Raw genomic sequence first — 20372 nt, 5'->3', positions numbered from 1 at the left:
CATTTAATTAAAACATTAACGCTAATACAGAAAAGGCTACATATATCACTAAGAGTTCAAGGTAAACAACCATAATGGTTGTAGAAGAAAAACTAATGAACAGCCATCTGATGTTATAGCTATCATCTACAGAGTCATTACTGCATACTATCCTGTCAATCTTTTTAGCTAAAACAAAACTATTGCAACGTTCTAATGTTATTGACAGTATTTGCCGCCAGTACGTTTTAAATTGAATCGATTCAGCTTTTTATCTTCATCATGTGATCTTAGTGAGATCTGGTGGAGAAAATTCTCTCCGCTATTCCCCAACGTCCAAAATGTTTGAAAACCAAGGGAATCAAGCAAGGAGAACCTCCACCAGTGTTTCTTTTTTTGCTGTACTTCTCTATCTTCTTTTCTTCCCTTTTTGAAGCTGCTGATCCATCCGTTGTGGCTGCAAGTGAAATTACTTCTGAGCTCCACGGGTGTGCCAGAGAGATGTCAAGTTCAATGTTGAAGTCAGTTGCATTATGGACATCTATGTCTGATGTGGATTGAAAGCTGCTGTAACAGTCTCTTGGCTCAATATTGTGAGGAAGTTACACACTTTTCAAAGATTCGGACCAAGCAGAGACCGTTGAGTTGTGTGACCAAACTGGATGGATCCCTCCTGTCTTACAAGCAAGATGAGGTAGTATCCACTGGTGTCCAGTGTCTTTCCGCAATCACATTCAATTATAAATTGAGGCAGTAGCAAACGTAGACCCAACCTCAATGGCACATTAATGCTGCCAAGTGGAATAATTTAGGAGAAATTGCAAGCTTTCTTGAGGTGGGAATAGCATCTAGCCAGGCTCCTGAGCCCGTTCCTTGAAGGGATCTCAAAAGAGCTGTGTCTTTGATTCAGGGCCGTAGCCAGACCTAAAAATAGAGGAGACGGGACTTGTGCTTATTTCAGACATGGGTGTTTTCCTTCCCAATCTCGTGAATACCGCCCATTCTGGCCTTTCCTTGGGAACATATGGTGTGTATTTGGAGCGCATTTTTTTGAATTGTATTTCGCTCACTATAATATCGTCTAGCCTTTCTTGCATGGTTGATGACTCTTGAATCTGGTCCACTTCCTTGGAGTACCAGACCAGCTACTGGGCTTTCAACACTGGCTGCAAGTACATCCCTTGTATGTGCATCCACTGTCTGACACTGAATTCTGCTGACCATGTCTTGCATGGATGGGTAACACCTATACGTTATGATCCACCTACAGTTGTGAGGTGTCTTCATGCAGATCCGTCACTGTCAGATCTCGGATGTTTCAGTCTACAGGAACAGACACATTTACCACAATTATGGCAATCTAGCACATGGCAGCAAAATGTTCTGCTTGTTTACCTGCCGAAAATATGAAAAGATATTGATTCTCTTACATTTCCCTCTGTCTAGAGAGTGTTGTCACCATTCTAAACTCCAGTTTCGTAGCAGCCTCTGGTACTGTATACAGCATCTTTTTGGTCCTGGTTATTGGTCAGCTTGAGCTGTACGCCAGAGCCGCGAACTTTCTCTTGTCTGTTGCCTGTGCTGAAGTACCAGGCATTTTTACACTAAAAACTTTTAGGGCTAGTGCCTAGAGCGAGCTAGTAAAAATTGTCTTCAAGTTGAGCTTGCAAAAGAGCGAAATTCGAATGCTCTTGTAAAACCAATAATACCTAGAAACTTATAAAATAAGCAGCTCTTTGTCATAGGTGAGTACACCAGGGTTCTAGCCAGGCGTGCGAAGGCGTAGCGGCCCGCTATGCCTTCAACAAACCTGCTACGGCCTCCTACATACTGGCTAGGCATAGATAGTGTGTCTGTTCAAACGTTTATACAGTGATAATAAGGGAGAAGGTGGATACTTGTCAATCATGAGTCTCTAATTGCATACCTATAGTATTGTAATTGGATTTGTTGCCTAGTAATAGTAATGAGAAACACTTAGTTAAGAATGTAATCTATACCCTACTATCACTCAGTGTGATTTGTAGACGCTGAGTTTCAGTCAGTAAACTGTACAGCAAAAGCGGACGGTTTACGAAAGGTATCCTAAACCACTCCCCAAACCAGCAGAACTGTTTGTTTCAGAAATTTGCACAGACAACATGTACATGCCACTCCTAAGTGCCAGACTTATGTGCCATGCCCATACCGCTACTCCTTCCAAAAATCCTGGCTCGAACCCTGTACACACCAGAGTGGCTACTTCAAAAGTTATGGCTGCAGCTTAATTTTTGTGACACGCCGTAAAAATCAGAGGAGGCCTTTGCCTCATCCTGGCTACGGCTCTGCTTGATTGAAGAATTGTCAATCATGTACTGAACTCGAGATTTTGTTTGTCTTATTTGTTTTTATCTGTATGAGTATTTGTCTGTCTGTCTTTTGTTTGTCTGTTACTCACTAATGTTTCTAACTTTTGTTTATCTATGTTCTTTAGCCATAACACTGAAAGTCGATCGACGTATCACTTTGTCAGATCTCAAACAGAAGTTGGAGCAGCATGTTGGGCAACCTGCCAGCCAATTTAGAATTTTTTGTGTTTACTCTAACAACCAGGAGTTTGAAGCGACACGTCTAGAAGACACCCTTACGGCTTTCTCGGATGATACAAAGCTGGTAGTAAAGTATGGTCGAGCTCTAGCACCAGGAGAGTTCAGAGCAAAGGTTTATGAGCTTCTAGTGAACAATCCTGAGGTACACATATGATAGACACAAGTCAGTGGTGTTACACACACACCACACACACACACACACACACACACACACACACACACACACACACACACACACACACACACACACACACACACACACACACACACACACACACACACACGCATGCACACACACACGCATGCACGCACACACGCATGCACGCACACACACACACACACACACACACACACACACACACACACACACACACACACACACGCACATGCACACGCGTGCACACACACACACACACAATGTGTATGCATGCCCACTGCTCTTAACAAATCTTTTTCTTCCTTCTAGCCGAGTAAATTTCTCTTTGACTGGATTATATCAAAGAAGATGACAGTTGGCAAATGTAAAGAAGAAATGTTACCCGAACTGGAGAAACACGGCATTGAGACTTCATTTGATCGGTACATGCAATTTATAACATATACACACATTGCTCACATGCATCCATTACTGTCTAGACTACGAATACGCAAAAAGATGCGGAGAAATCCAGGAACCATCCTATTGAACGATCATGTCTTTGATACCGACATCTCAATATACAGCAACTGGGAAATGTTTGTTGAAGTGCTTAATGGTAAGAATACTGTTACAGTAGAACCCTGGAATTGTGGAACCACCTTTAGGTTTGTTGGGTCCTATTTCTAAGGTGGTATTTGTTCTGAGTCTGTGTGGCAGTGTGTAGGCCACACCTACATTACTAGAACTCGGATATTGCTTGTAACACACGTCTGTTATTCACATGGGACATCATGAAGTACATCATTAATTAACAAACTTCTATGGTACAATGTCCATAACATAAGAATGACTAGAGTAAGGTGGGGTTCTACTGTATATAGAAGTCACAAGACGTCACGTACAAACCAGGCGTGGGCGTAGCCTTGCATGGACTAGACCAGACTATAGCCCCATCATTTGTAGGCATTGTCATAGAAGTTGTGGACTGTAAATATGTGTGAGGGCCAAAGCTGTATAGAGTATATACACCACCCTTTTTCCAGTCTAGACCTGCTACTGATTCTATCCTATCAGCCAATTAGAAGCCAATAAAAGTAGGCGTGTCCATAAAAGCGGACGTGCCCCATAGCATTGTGAAGCTAAGCCCTCTCTTCGTTCTAGAGGTCACGCTATGCCCCTGAACCAGGTCTTTCCTTTTGCCACGTCTTTCCAATACCAAACTTTGTAGTGAGTTGCCGCCGACTTTTTCTATCACTCTCATCAACTAGTCTCCATTTCTCTTCCAGCAACAGTTTTTCTCTTCTTCACGGATTTTGCAGAGCTTGACGCCGCCATTTTCTTACGCTTTATTCAGGAATACCGATGAGGTACACATGTGCTTGACTGCAATTGTGAGGGCTAAGAATGATCGGAGGGACCATAAAAGTTTGTTCACAATTCTGAGGTGGTTGTATTGCCAAGAACACAGTGTATTACAGAGATCCTTGAACCGAAAAGCTTGTAATTCTGGTTGTACTTTGGGGTGGTTCTAGTTTCAGGGTGGTTGCAAGGCATGGTTCTACTGTACTGCCATTCCTGTGTGTTTCTTGTTTGTATGGAATTTATTGTATTGTCAGGACCTGAACCTCTACAAGGGCCATCACACATGTCATTGTTTGCACGGAGGTGGTGTCCATCGACGTACACTCTGCAACCTTTTCAAGAAGTCGTTCTCGAGCTGTCGTCTCCTTTAGAGTTGAAACAGAAGGTGTTGTGAGATTATGTGTGGAATTGTTTGATGTTTCATGTTGTTTCTTGTAGATTTCTTGTGCCAGTGGTATTCCAGTTGAAAGAGTGGAGTTTGCTAAAGTGAGTAGTCGTATAGTCAAATGGACAATGAAATGATGGACATACAAACAGGGTTTAGTGGATAAACAAGCCTTACCCATAACACTGTTAGTGTTAAAAATGTATCAAACCGTTTTGGATATTCAGTTAATGGGGTTGATTTAGTATTGGTTATAATATTTTGGTTTTATTTATGGGTTTTATGTATATACTGTGTTTATTTGTGTATCTTCCTCACTCCCTCCCTCACTCCCTCCCTCACTCCCGCTACGCCTTCAACATACTCGCTACGCCTTCAACATACTGGCTAGGCACAGATAATCTGTCTGTTCATACCCGTGGAACATTTATCAACAGCGATAATGAGGGTGAAGATGGAGACTTGTCAATCATGAGTCCCTAATTGCATACCTATAGTATTGTAATTGGATTTGTTGCCTAGTAATTAAGTTAAGAATGTAATCCATACCCTACTATCAGTCTGGTCAGTGTGATTGTAGAGGCTAGGTTCAGTCAGTACACCAAAAGTGAATGGTTTACAAAAGGTATGGTCCTAAGGTATGATCCTAAACCACTCCCCAAACCAGTGTAAATTTTTATTTCAAAAATTTATACAAACAGATGTGCTGTCGTGGACAATGCATGTTCCCCTTTGCAAATTCCCGTAGAGTGCCAAATTTCTGTTGAAGATGACAATATTGAATTTTGCTACAATGGCGCGGCTGCTCAGCCACGCACACCAAGAATTCAAACTGTCAGACTGCAAAACCACTATGCAGAAACACTGGGTAAGAAGCAAAATGTTACAAGTCAGATGCAGCTACACGTACCGCATGGCGCCTGGATCCAGCACCTTTGCTCTCTAGACACCTGGGTGTTGGTGGTAAACTTGCACATGCAAATGTAGACTAGGCGTTGTTTCTATGTGCTAAACCCTTATGTAAAGCAAAGGACTAAACACCATGTACAAGATGGACGCCCGATGGCAGAATTCTTGTTAGCAGCTACCAAACAAAGAGAGGTGAAGCCTTATGAGGACATCACGTTTGTCTATTGGTCCGAAATGACACCACTTGTCTAATGGTCGGAATAGCTTCATTTTCACCTGCGCTAATCGAGTATAAATACGGTGCAGGGTTCTCGCTACAGCATGGCAGCGTGGCACAACACCACGCTCCAGTAGGAGTGCGCCACGCTCAGAAACGGTAATAGGAGTCCAAAGTTTGACAGCTAGGGAATGTATGAGAATTCCATACTACAGTACTGAAACATAATACGGTATTCCTTAGTAAAGGTGACATTAGCCACAAATCCAGGCTCAAAAGAACGTGGAATAAATAGCCTAGCTCCGTACATACTTGTGGTAATTGCAGTCCCGTATGTGCTGCCATTGATAGTCCTGGATGATCTTCCCGTGACACGGAAAGCACACCTCTTGTGACAATTTCCGAGAAGTGTAGTACCTAGAATCTACTCTAGTCCAGTCATGGCTTCTTGCGAATCAACAACATTGGTCCGTGCATGTCAATCGATGCCTGACTAGACAGACTTTCTGTAGTTTCGTCCATGAAACTTGCGCATCCACAATCTATGAACATTGCTAAGAAGGGCTGAGTGGCAACTGAAGTTGATTTCCTTGCCAGGGCACTTGAAGGTATGTTACACGCAATAGCTACGACGTAAATATACCTCACTTAAGATTGGCTCAAGTGCGCATGCCCGACTTAGACATGGACCCACCTATCCCGCCAGACGACTACTATACCCTTAGCCTGGATATGTGGGCCTCGGGTAATGAAGAAGCACTACAGTGCAAACCCTCCGCATGCCATAGCTTTGTAGTCTCGCATGGCCAGACCTTTGGCGTACGTGGGGCAGATAGGGATGTAAGTCAGAGCCAATTAATTAGAAGAACATGAGAAGAGGACTGACACATTGAGTGGCAAGATTCATCGTAAACGTATTGCAATCGACTTTCTCATTTAGCAGCATTAGACACGTTTCCTAAACAATCAGCAGCCATTGTCTATGCTGGTTTTGAAGGTGAACGAATATCCGGCAGAAATGCATACTAAACTGGAACTACGTACCATTCGAAACTGCGGCTATGTCTGAATGTACATGAAGTATACTTTTGCTAAGTTTCATGCTGGTCCGACGCCATTCAAGCACGTTTTGGCTGTATTCATTAGCAATCGCTCTGTTTCCTGTGTTGTGTTGTTGACATAGCAACGTCATTGGAACACATAATCGACGGCATTGGCTCTCGTGACAATTTATCACATGCTTTACGAGCGATAACAATCTAACCCTAGCGTGTTTAGTCGCTTTCTCGCCTTGGGTATTATTATTGCCATGCATTTATTGCAATGTGGCTGTTAGGGCTTGACTTTTTTCAACGTTGGGCAGCAAGAGATCAGAAGTGTTAGCTTGACGAGTGCCAATGTGTTTGCTGATGATTGTTTAGTCTACTGATCTAAAACCTGCTAATGATTTTTATGAGAAATCGGAGAGCTATCAGACTAATAATGTGTACTAGAGTGCGTGTGTTTCACAGTAATACTGAATACCAAAGTTACTTGATACAATTGTATCAAGACTTCTACAGATCAAGACATCACTGTTAGCTGAAAACTCATAACCAGACAAGAGCAGCAACGTTATTGCTGTCTTACACATTTAATTTTAATTCTGTATAACTGTGTGTGTGTGTGTGTGTGTGTGTGTGTGTGTGTGTGTGTGTGTGTGTGTGTGTGTGTATGTGTGTGTGTGTGTGTGTGTGTGTGTGTGTGTGTGTGTGTGTGTGCATGCATGTGTGCGTGCGTGCGTGCATGCGTGTGTACCCACTTGTCACTGTTTGAGTGTGCGCTTGTAAAAGTTGAAATACGGCAATTACAAACAGTGTTTATGTTTAGGGCCGTGGCTCCTTTCCTTGTGACGTCTCACTCCTTGAAATCCAAGAGAAGCTAGACTGGAATCCGAATGTGACCGTACTCAATGTCTGGCCGTTGTATATATACGATGACGGGGCTGTCATCTTTTATAGGCAAGCCACACACCACACACATAAATAGAAATTTTTATCTAATCGTGATGTCTATGTAGGGACAGTGAGGAGGAATCCGTGCCACTCAGTGAGGAGAGACGGCGGGAGATACAAAAGGAGGAAAATGTGTGTGTGTGTGTGTGTGTGTGTGTGTGTGTGTGTGTGTGTGTGTGTGTGTGTGTGTGTGTGTGTGTGTGCAAGTGCGTGTGTCTGTGTGCGTGCATGTGAGTGTGTGTGTGTCTGTCTGTCTGTCTGTCTGTCTGTCTGTCTGTCTGTCTGTGTGTGTGTGCGTGTGTGCATCCATGTGCGTGTGTGCGCATGTTCATGGGTTAGGGTTAGCCAATTTAGAATTTTTCATGTTTACTCTAACAACCAGGAGTTTGAAGCGACACATCTAGAAGCCACCTTTACAGCTTTCTCGGATGATACAAAGCTAGTAGGGAAGGATGTTCGAGCTCTAGCACCAGGGGAGTTCAGAGCAAAGGTTTATGAGCTTCTAGTGAACAATCCTGAGGTACACATATGATAGACGCAAGTCGGTGGTGTTACACACACACACACACACACACACACACACACACACACACACACACACACACACACACACACACACACACACACACACACACACACACACACGCACATGTGAGGTCACTGCGTGCAGCTTTTCTGGTCAAGAGTTTCGTCGTCACTTTGATTTTGTCAAATTGATCTTCACGCCATCTCTTCCAGCATCATGAGCTGAAAGAGACTTTCGGTAAAGGAAGATTGTCAATCGAACGCATCTTCCATTTCCCACCTGTCTTCCAGTTCTGGAAGAGGCTGGAAGAGGTCAATCAAACACGCCCTAGAAATGTTATTTGTCTAATAGGGCGCAAGTTTCCTCTGTAGAGCACACCACACAATTCTGTTGCTATATACTATAGATCACATATGTCTAATAGGGTGCACCGGTGGGTGCCTCCATATCTCGGGTGCCAAGGGGTGAGTCATCCTCGAAGTGAAGTGGAGACCCACGTTCACATTGTCGGGTAAAGAGGAGGGAGGGTCATTTTTCCGGATCTCTGCAGTACAAAGGCTGTTTTTGGCGAGCGTTATAATTTCAATCTCAGACCCACTACTGATATCGGATACTTACTTGTATATTTCGTTTTACAACTTAACGGCCAATGGCTCAGTCCAATTACTGTGCTTATGTTATTTGCAAGACCTAAGCTGAAGTACCATCTCAAATTTTATGATGATTGGTTTACAGGGTTGCCACACCTATGAATACATTCATAGTTTACGAATTTTTTGTGTAAAACCCTCATACAAAAATGCAGGTGGGCTTATGAATAAATAGATTGTTGAATATGTCATGGCTATCTCACGAGCGCAGCGTCTCCAAGTTTTGTGTGGGTGTTATTCTTCTACCTTATGCCCAGTTTACTTCTTGCAGAACGGTTTTGGAATCTTTGATACCATAGTTTTGTGATCAAGCATCCCGTTAATGACGTTCCGGTGGTTGTTTGCCTTACGAGGCTAAAGCCAAACCCGGATGCGTTAACAGACTCGGCTGTGTGCAGAATAGATAAAAGCTAAAACTTTAGTAGCTTCTTCATGGATCGTGAGGTGTTGAGCGATGGAGATATCCAGCACTTTGACTCAGAAATAGAAGATCCCAAACTTGTAGCAAGTGCAGTACATGTGTAAATTGTAGCAATCATTATGCAAGTGATTTGTGTTATAAAGATTAGATGTACAGTACTGATTGCTGCTAAAACAACAATAAAGAACATAGCTTGCAAAGGCTGATTTGTCTACTGAAATTCTGGCGTGCATTCGATTTGCCCTTTCCAGCTATTCTGGAATGAAGAGAATAAGTCATTCCGAATTGAACACTCGTTCAACTCAAACCGCATTCCGGAATGACAAGTGTGTTGTTGAAGTGCGTGGCACTTGTGCGGTAGTTTCTGCACGTCTGTTGTCATGGCTGACGAGCTATTGTGCATGTATGGTTTGCAGTTTGGTCAAAACAAACAGGTATTTCTTTCATTCTGACATCTCTAGTAAACCTATAAACCGAGTAAACTGGTCGACGAAGGAGTCTCGGAATAGTAAACCGATCATTCCAGAATGCAAATCGAACGATTATTATTCCCGTATTCCTAATATTCCAAAATGGTTGGAATGGGCAAATCGAATGCACCCTGAACAGTAGTGGGCATGGTTCCAACAAGGCTAGGTGGGCGTGTCACCATAAGTGACATTCGCCTATGAATTTTTGGTGGGGAGGTGGCAACCTCAGGTTTAGCACTTTAGGCATCCATCGCAACACAGACAGAAATTTGTTCACAATTATATATAAGATTATATTTACACTAGTACCTCGGTTATCCGGGCACCACGGGACTGGGCACTGTCCATAACTGGGAAATATCCATATCTCAGAGGGTCAATTACCACACCGATAGCGCGTCATCCAAGAGAGGAAACTGTGATCCGCGTACAATACACCACCGCTTGGTGACAGTCGGGTCCTCTGCACCGAACACGTGGCAACTGATCTTTTCACGTTTTTTTCAAATGTCTCCAGCAGTTGACTTCAGCAGTTCAAAATCTCAGCTACACGACATTGAGACTTCCCTTTCTCAATTTCTCTTATGATTTCTATCTTTTCTCAAGTGTACGGACAGACCTCCTCTGCTTACTGGTCGCCATTTCCGTGGATGCAAAATCGCGCATGCACGTTTATGTAAAAATGTTTTCACACGTGATTGCTGGGACTGCCCAGTAGATCAAGGTGCACTTTGAGGGCCGGATAACCGAGGTCTTAGTGTAACTACATGTTTTGATTTTAATGGAAGGAACAAGGATTACAAAAAATTACAAGTTATTTGTTTGTGTATAGAATATATAAATTGTCATGCAAGAAATTGTAGTGGCAACTGTGTGTGTGTGTGTGTGTGTGTGTGTGTGTGTGTGTGTGTGTGTGTGTGTGTGTGTGTGTGTGTGTGTCTGTGTGTCTGTGTGTCTGTGTGTCTGTGTGTCTGTGCGCGTGCGCGTGTGTGTTGATGTTTTACCGTATAAGATATAAGATACCGGGCAATTTATTTGGCGGATTGGCAGATTTTTAATGAGCACCAATATAAGATTTGCCATTGGGGGATATGCTGACGTCATCACCTGCGTGGATTAGGCATCATGGTGATGTGGCAGTACATCACGCAGATGAGGCCACAAGGTGATAACTCCTGCCTGCCGTCTGTTGTGCCTACCTTGTCTAGCAAGGAGCTTAGACATGAGAATGAGGCCGTGAAGCTATCAATGAAGCAGGTGGAGTCATGAGAGTTAAATTCCGTAGTCATTAATTAAACTCCTCCATGGCGTGGTCACTTAACTAGCGTGTGCGTGTGGAAAATATTATATATACATCAATTATCAAACAACGATGTCCAACTGTCGAAATAGAATCCACCAGTATGCTTTTACCGTCAATCTTTTAGCAAACCGCCAAATTAATTTCCTGCCAATTGTCATCTTATACAGTATAATAACTTGTTTTTTAATGTGACTTCGTCTGTGCAGGTGAGTTCCCCAACTGCATCTCTAGTGTCAGTTGTACCTAACAGCAGTAAGTCATAATGTAGACAATGATTATAGAGTTTACAGTTTACTCCCTAGAGCTGGTCATGCATGTTTTGCCAGTTAATTAAGAGAAAAATTGCTTGATATTAATTTGTGATTAATTTGTATGACAGTTATGTCAGCATGGGCTGCAGGCAGATTCCAAATCAAAGTACAGTACTGTAATATTCCTCACCCATGCAATTATTTGAGTCAGATAACCAATTATCTGAGTCAGACAAGCAGAGATACATATTTGAGTCACATACACAACCAGTTGTATAGAAGCCTATAAAGGTGAATGAAAAGGATTGTTTGATTTTATTTGAATAATGACAGCTCTCTTAATTAAGCAACTTGTCATGGTGGGCTGCAGGTAGATTCCAAGTCATAGTACAGTACTATAGTGTTCGTCACCCATGTAATTATTTGAATGTGATAGAGTCTGGCAAACAGATATTTGATTCATATATGCAAACACTTGTATACAAGCTCTAAGTACTGCTTGAATACATCTAATGTGTGTTGTATGTAGATAATCATTGCAGTAAACGTTGAGAAGGCAAGCTGTAATAGAGATCTAAATACACGTAAAGGAAGTCTGTATCAACTGTTAATTAATTCTTTGCTGCAAGCATGATGCTACAAATACTGTAGTATGTGTTGTTTTTACTTCGTAGCAAACAGATCTCAAACTGTGTTAGATTTCTTCTGGTGAGGGTTGATTAGCAGTTGCTATGCATAATCACTAAATCCGTTCTCTCGCGTGTCTTCAGTTTGTGAAGAAGAGTATTAATTAAATATCTACTTTGAGTACTCGTTCTACACTTCCTGTAGCAAGTGGTGTAGCTAGTAACAACTTTTGACTTGGCATTGATGATCAGCAACTATGAGTTATGTTACTAATCTGTGACAGTTTGATATGGTAAAATGTTAATTTTTTAAAATTTAATATTTTGATTTTTGTATTTCCAGGTCGTACAAGCTCTAGAGCAGCAGCAGCAGCAGCAAATGTTCATCTCTCTACACCAGTGACACAAAGACTGAGGGTCAGCTGATTACTTTTGTATTGGTGTTTGGTAGTACTAGTTCATACCAGTGGCATAGCTATGGGGGGCCTGCTCCTGATTTGGCAATTTTTTTAAATTTTGATCATATATAGTTTGCAAATTGCAACCAATGTTTTCAAATTTTGAAATTGCAATCAACCTACGCGTATGGATGAGTTTGTTGTAATGGAAACAACAGGAACACACGAAGAAATGAAGATTCTACAGACATCGATAACTGTTATCGCATTTCAATTTACAACACAACACTGGATCAGATAATTAGTGAATTCCATCGATGTTTTTTAGTCGAAAGTTGGTCTTTGATGATGGCAGCTAGTGCGTGTAGCCCAAGATCATCTTCTTTTCTTAACGTCAAAGTTATAGAGCCCTTGGCTAAGCATTATGGTCTTAATCATGAAATGGTGTCATTTCAGGCAGAGTCTGCAGCATGTTATCTAGAGAGCAAAAAGGTAGTAAAATCGCTCTGACGTGATATACCATCTCTTGCCAGTGAAGGAGGCTTTCGTAGACCTGCTCAAAGTCTTACAAATTGTGTTGACATTAGGTGTCTCTACCGCATCATGTGAACGTTCGTTTCATGTTTGAAAAGACTGAAGACCTACCTTAGGCTAAGGTAGGGCTGGCATGAGACAAAATAGATTAAATAGCCTAGTGCTTTTGGCCATAGAAAGGGATACCTATGTCTAGTAAGATAGACTTGGAAGCAGGTGTAGACAGGTTTGCCGCAGTAGACAAAAACAGAAGAATCAAGCTTAACAAGGGAAAAGGTAAACGGCTAAATTAAGAGTAGAAATACAGATTTGAGAAAATTTTCCAGTGTGCGCCCAAGTCTTGAACTCTAGCTACGCCACTGTGAGTCATACTGTACTCAGATTATTGCGTGGGTGTGTCATTTTGTGAGATTTGCTACTTAGAACATAGTTTGGTGTATACGTATACAGTACATTATTTTAAAGATTTTTTTGTTTTACACAGACCACTACATCTACAGAAAAACCTTCAAGACAAATGGCTGGTAAAGATGAGCAGTTAGTAGAGGAGCTGATTCAACATATAGAACAACTGAGAAAAGAAGGTTCAGCAAAAGATAGAGAAATTGCTGAAGTGAGAAAACAAAGTGCAGACCTACAGACGGCATTGAGAGGTGAGAGGCTGCAAAGAGAAAATGAAGTTAGTGAAAAGAGAAGAGAGAAAGAAGAGTTACAGCAACGATTACTTGAACAAGGGCAGCAAGTTGTTGAACTAAGACAGTGTATTGTCAATCTACAGCATGCTTTGAGGGATGAGCAAGTACAAAGAGAACAGGCAGTTAATAGAGAGAAAAGAGACAAAGAAGACCTTCAACAACAATTACAACGAGAGAAGGACAATCTTCAGCAACTACTAAATGAAGAGCAAAGAGAAAAAGCCACCATTGAAGAGTTACTCTCAGATGCTGAAGCAGCAATTATACGATACGAACAAAGACTAAGAACTGAAGTTCTCAATATTCCTTCACATGACATTCAATTGACTGGTACAGAACTAGGACGTGGATCATATGGAGGTGAGATGCTTGTAGTTTATCACATGTATCTTTTCAGTTAATTGCAACCAACTGCGTGGTGAACGAACAGTAGCACACTAGTGATATGTCTTCTTTTTCATATTTGGTAGAGTACTCTTAGTAAACTGTATTGTGATGTAGCTGTTTTTGTTGGATATTGGTGTGGCTGTCCTGTTGCTGTCAAACTGTTGTATGATCATTTGGCTGCTGTTCAACGCAACATTCAACTTGTGCAACAAGAAGCATCTGTAGCATGGAAGATACATCATCCAAACATTGCTGCTGTTTGTGGTGTCACTCTGGAGTTAGAAGAGAAGAAGGCATGGATTATCATGGAATTACATAGCGGCTCCATGTCTGGTGTGATTGATGCATGTCAAGGAGGTGTTGCACCTCTCACTTTACGAGAAAACATTGACATGACACACGATTCTTTGTGTGGACTCGATTACATTCATTCTATGGTGAGAACATGCAGCTAATTAATGTGAAGCTTATATCACGTTATGTTTTTGAATTTGAATAAATATGGCAGCTGCTTTCTTTTATTACCCCCAGACATTGCATTTAAACGAATTATCTGAGGTGTCATGCTGTGAAACTGCTATCTGGGAAGCCTAAGGTCATCCAGAAGAATGTCTTCAAATAGTTATACATCAGCTAAATAATTAGTACAACCCGTTAAGGCACAAAGCGATCAATGATCAGTTATCAATGATCAGTTCACAGCCAGTTAACCCTGGGCAGACAGTTCTTAAGTCAGTATATATTCCATATTTGTGCATGTAACATACCCCGAATTAAGTTTGGCATCTGTACAAGGGCGCTTTTATTAATAGTAATCATTTTCCGGCAAGAGCAGCATTCAATTGAAACAATCTCATTCACAAACATAATGAAACTAATTAGTAGAAAATAGTTAAGCTGTTTGTATAACTGGTACATTAGCATAAAAGTCAAATAGACAAACAGACAGGTAGGTGGACCAGCATGCTAAAATGGTGACCGGTAACAGACCAACAGGTGGGCAAAACATTTGCAGACAGATGGTACAGGCTCATGTTCATTGTTTTAGGAGGACTCAGAGACACATAGACAGTGGCAAGAAACTTGCCTTTTGGTTATATCTTTTAGAGCACTATCATACCAAGCTTCCAAAATACTGTACCTCTGGGATAATTGGAATAGTTTGCGTAATCTTGATGTAATTAATGTAATACATTCATTTATAAAATATATGTAATATAGAGAGACAGACAAACAGACAGACGGACGGACAGAAAAACGGAAGAAACTTCAAATTTTGTGGAGGCGTAGCTTCTCAATTGCTCTCTGGTGTTGCAACGAATGCTAGAATGATTGCTAGAAAACTTAGTAGACTCTCTAGTTGTGGACATGTAGAGTTTGACTCGTATTCTCAGCAGTTGTTAGCTAGATGGTGTTTTGTTTGCGGCCTAGATGGTCGCTGGACATTTTTTAGTCTATGACGTGTGAATGTGTTACTGTTGATTTACGAAAATATACGAGTGCTACCATTGACAGACAGACAAACAGACAGACAGATCGACTTCTGGTTCAAACGCTTTTCTATTCAGCTCCAGAAGTGTAATGCTAGAGTCATCTCTAAAAAGCTATCTTTGCTGTCTGAAGACAACAGATGTGACCTCTGCCACCCAGTACTTTAGGCACTAGCTGTTACTGGCGGCTTTGCTTGTGCACTGTAGTTTTTAAGTGTAATCCTCATTTTATTTTACATGAATTTCAATTTTAGCTTAGTTAGTTGATGAATACTACTAGTAGTTGGACAGTACATAGTACCCTGCATTGCAAAATGGATCATAGATAAAAGTTCAAATATATGTGATTGACAGACAGACAGACAGACAGCCAGACTGACCCGATATTATCATGTTTGATACCGAGTCGGGTTCCAATCTTGACCTTGACATCTCGTTGGTACACCCTTGGAGCTCAGATGTTTTCCCAAGCTCTGCTGAGGCAGCAAACTGAAGAGAGGCCAGAAAAATATCCAAGTACGAACAACACAAGCTACCTGGAGGCTCAGTAGTCAACGTTGTCCCACTGGTAATGGAACATTCTGGATCATGGGGAGATGGAAGAAAATTCTTACAGAAACTGGCAGCCTTTTTGACAGATGAAGTAGGAGGACTTATTAAATGCTGCAGAACTATTAGACTTTTGGAGCAAAAGATACAATTACAGAAGTGTAATGCTCAAGTTATATCAAAGAAACTTAGCATGTTGTGTGGTGGGTCCGAGAGGCCCGACTGTCTCAGCACCCAATGTTCTCCTCATTAGACGTAGTTATATATAAGTATTTAGTTTGCTGTAATGTTAGCTTTTCAATGAACATTAGTCTAGCTGTATTACTGTAGTTCTTTGCAGAATTGTATCATAGTTTGATGTAAGAAATAGATGATTTGACAGGCAGAGAGACAGGATGGCAGGCAGGCAGGCAGACAGACAGACGGAAAGACAGACTGACAGACAAGTTGTGTAGATTTATGAGTTAGCTTGTATTGCTTATGATCTTCGAGAAAAGATACATTGACAGACAGAAAGACTAACAGGCAGCTAGGCTGGTATCAGGCAAGCAGACAGTAAGACAGACTTTCACATTGGAATATAATCATCATGCAATGACGACCAAGTTGTTGGCACTGTCGTAGACAACTAGACATTGCCACCTCTGTATAGCAGCCATGAAATCAGTCAGGAAGTAAAAGCAGTAGTGAATTGAATTTCACGCATTAGGTTTATATGACCTTGTGAGGATTCATATTCACACAGACTTGCTAGTAGCTGTACAGATGAGTCTATCAATATAGAGTTTGTTGTCTTTTGTCATTACTGTTTGCTGTGATGTCATAGCAACCTCGGGAGATTCTGCACGGTGACATCTGCCCAAGGAACATCCTGGTAACTGCAACAATGAGAGCCAAACTGGGTGATCTAGGAGCTGCTCGTTTTCAAGATGCTTCACTTTCAGTTGGTCTGCTCAGTCCACAATACACACCTCCTGAGCGATATGATGTTCCAACTTCACCAAAAAGCAAGAAGACCGACATGTACAGTATGGCTGTGACCATATGTGAGCTCTTCACTGCTGTTCCTCCAAATCGTGAACTAAGGATGGATCAAGTCGTACTCATCCGCCACAGAAATGTTCGGGCTTTATGTAAGCACTTGATGAGAGATAATCCTGCTACACGACCAACAGCAGCAGCAGCCCGTCATATTATTAGTCGTATTCGTGATACAGATGAGTATAAAGCATGTCCTCCTAAACGAATGGTAAAGGGCAAGATGGATGGAATAGCTGATGTGACTCTCGTTTAGTCCGTTTGGTGAAGTTGACATGTCATTGACCTATGTGTTTCTTCCTGACACCATTTATATGTTGTTACAAGGTAGCTTTGTATTGCATTTTGATATTTCATTGGTCAGACTCAGTCAGACATCGTCAAACTAATCGTCAATCTTGTGATACTGTACTTCGACGAATACAGACTATTTGTTCTGGGTCTCGTCTGGAATTTCTTTTTGGTCCCATATGTGATCTTATACGGGACCTTGGAATTACGTTGTCATGGCTTCGCAAGCCAAGCCGGGCTGCCGCTGAACTAAAACGCACTTGCATGAATCACGCGAGGAGGAGGAGCTTTTACCGGATTGCTTGGGTAAATGATCCGCGTGCGTTTTACTTCAGCAACTGCGCGAAAGAGCCTGGCGTGCGAGGCTAGGCTGCTGCTAGCCTCGTACCCAGAGCCATATATATGGCTCTGCTCGTACCCAGGCCCTCCTGCGCACCGGGCGTGTAAGAGGGCCTGGGTACGAGGCAAGGCTGCCGCATATATTGAGTGCCTCCCCTACTGCAGTCATTTTGCATGTAATTTTTACAACCAACTTCCAAGGGAGAAATGGCGTTAAAGGCAGCTGAGGTTTTCTCTGGATAAAGCATGCTAGGAGGCACTTAAGTTCATGAAATTAATAGTTACACCATTGGAAAGACCATCACGTGCTAAGAGACAAGGTTTACACTATGATATATGTGTACAGATGGATGTTTTGTCCGAACACGTCCCAACACTGGTGCAGTATTTGGTCGAACAAACAACACATTTGGTGGGACATTGTCCTATGTCCTACTGTTATTTTCCTCACTGCATTAGACATGTGACAGTCTTCCATTTTACAGAACAAATCGTTGAGCTTTTCCCTCTTTGAGCAAACTGCAACACTTCTTTCGTGTCGACCCCAGGTTTAGAAATCTGTTTCCCACACGTCGTTTTGAGGTACAAAACTGCAAATCAATCTTCAAGTGACCTGTATGTGATGAATTTGTTCCACAGCTTGTCTTCTTATCATATAATCGTGAATGGTTTGATTCGTTTGATGAAGTCTACTGGCTAAGTTTCTGTGATCGATGTATTAATCACACACACACACACACACACACACACACACACACACACACACACACACACACACACACACACACACACACACACACACACACACACACACACACACACACACACACAAGAATTATGTTTGTACATGTGATGACTGTCAATATTCTGTATTCCAAGATTTGGTAGAATGACAGTCTGTACACGGTGTCACATACAGACAGACAAACAGACAGACAGACTGACAAACAACAGGCTCACTTACTTGTTATATGTATATCTGTGTCTATAATTAAATAAATTTGTAATTCATTTGTTTACTACTTGGGTCTCTAAATCATTTTTAATGTATGCCCTCACACTGTTTATCGCACTCGTCTGCAGATAACCCCACCCCTCGTGCTTGTAAAAGCCATCTATCACGCTAATCATAGGATATTATCACCTATACACATCTAGCAGTATAATACAGATCTAAGTTACATAAGAAGACAGGTTGTGGAACTAATTCATCACATACAGGTCACTTGAAGATCGATTTGCGGTTTTGTACCTAAAAACGACGTGTAGGAAACAGAGTTCCAAACCTGGGGCCGACATGAAACAAGTGTTGCAGTTTGCTCAAAGAGGGAAAAGCTCAAAAATTTGTTTCTGTAAAATGGAAGACTGTCACATGTCTAACGTCTATTCAAATTACACAATATATGTCTACTGTGTCTAGACACATACCAGTGCCGTAGAAGCCAGTGAACTTTTACCAGAGGCCTATTTCATCTACTTCCATTTCAAGTAAGTAATCTAGTTAGTAAAAGACAACATACATTATTGATCACATACATGCAAACTCCACATTTTGCAATTGTCGACTAGATCGAGGTAGTCTCAAACGTTCAGACCAATTTCCAGCTCCACAGGGCAGTTGAAATACAAGGCTGCCTTTACACATGCTCGTTAGCACACGTTAGACCAGACCACTTTTGATTTGCTTGCTTTGGGCCTGCATACTATATGTATATATATGTATATATATATATATATATGTATATATATATATATATATATATATATATATATATATATATATATATATATATATATATATATGTACACACGTGTACACATACACAGTTGACGACTCACCCACACATGTGTCTGTGAAATGACATATTAGTTATTGTAGAGATTTCATACACAGCAGAAACAAAATAACATGAATTCACACAATAATTCAATCCAAGGACGTTTTTGTCGTACGTTAAGTTTTGAAATTATCTTTTGGAAATTTCTGCAATGTATAATTCTACGAAACTCTACAATAACGACTACATCATTAGTGAACACAAACAACTAGATGTATGCACGTGTGTATTTGTCTAATTTTGTAATTATTATTAATCAATTAATTAATTATTTAAACATACCGAAAAGATTTCAGTGCACCAGCAATCATCGCATCCTAAGAGTGTGGCTTCAGAAACCCACAGCTCGTATCCAATTTACTGGAAAGTCGATTAGTACCGTTTCCACGACGTGCAGCAAACGACGACCCCAAACTGGGGGTCCTTTAATTAATTAAAAGAAGGGGCTGAGCTGCTAATCAAAGAGCGCGCACACGCGTTCTACAGTTCGTCTATTGAGAATACAATGAGAATACAAGGCGGTAACGTGTCCACTGTAGCTAGAGTAGCGTACGTTAGTTTGTGGCACATTAATATTAACTTTCAATAGTTGTACGTATTGATATTACGTACAAATAGCTAAGTTTAAAGCGCGTTATACATTTAGTAACGCGCGCTACAAAATTTGTGTCCATGGCTTTAAGTGCGGCCAAGAACGGTGGACTGATATCAACCCGCCGCTTCCGTAGATAGAAGAGAACAGATATCTGCAAATCTGATTCCTCAGCCAGAGAAACGGCAAGAACGGCTCCAAACGCAGTCAAAATCTTACGTAACTTCGTCCATTTACTCAACCAACACACTGCGCATGCTCACCTCTACCACCGCGATTTAATTTTACTCTACCGAAGTACCTGAACCCCCCTCATCCGGAGGAGATAAGAAAGAAATGCGGCTCTAGGCTGTACAGTATTCCACGGACTTATCCGGGACGTGTAGACAAGCTACGAAATC

The 20372-nt window shown here is 41.5% G+C and overlaps 1 protein-coding gene across 1 annotated transcript in view; it reads left to right on the top strand.

The window, feature by feature from the left end:
- LOC134187411 (ubiquitin carboxyl-terminal hydrolase 47-like) overlaps nucleotides 1–17346 on the top strand; it is a 29103-nt gene extending 11757 nt beyond the window's left edge. The window contains exons 8-19 of the mRNA XM_062655528.1: nucleotides 2453–2709; nucleotides 3034–3146; nucleotides 3204–3322; nucleotides 4323–4453; nucleotides 4507–4554; nucleotides 7449–7579; nucleotides 7639–7705; nucleotides 11150–11195; nucleotides 12164–12237; nucleotides 13237–13807; nucleotides 13949–14271; nucleotides 16700–17346. Coding sequence (XP_062511512.1) covers nucleotides 2453–2709; nucleotides 3034–3146; nucleotides 3204–3322; nucleotides 4323–4453; nucleotides 4507–4554; nucleotides 7449–7579; nucleotides 7639–7705; nucleotides 11150–11195; nucleotides 12164–12237; nucleotides 13237–13807; nucleotides 13949–14271; nucleotides 16700–17167 — 2348 coding nt within the window. The 3' untranslated portion in view covers nucleotides 17168–17346. The remainder of the gene's footprint in view (nucleotides 1–2452; nucleotides 2710–3033; nucleotides 3147–3203; nucleotides 3323–4322; nucleotides 4454–4506; nucleotides 4555–7448; nucleotides 7580–7638; nucleotides 7706–11149; nucleotides 11196–12163; nucleotides 12238–13236; nucleotides 13808–13948; nucleotides 14272–16699) is intronic.
- The last annotated feature ends 3026 nt before the right edge of the window (nucleotides 17347–20372 follow it).

This window comes from Corticium candelabrum, chromosome 11 (assembly GCF_963422355.1).
Source record: "Corticium candelabrum chromosome 11, ooCorCand1.1, whole genome shotgun sequence".
NCBI classification, from domain to species: Eukaryota; Metazoa; Porifera; class Homoscleromorpha; order Homosclerophorida; family Plakinidae; genus Corticium; species Corticium candelabrum.
The sequence above is the reverse complement of the archived record's forward strand: the minus strand, read 5'-3'. Positions and strand labels throughout refer to the sequence as shown.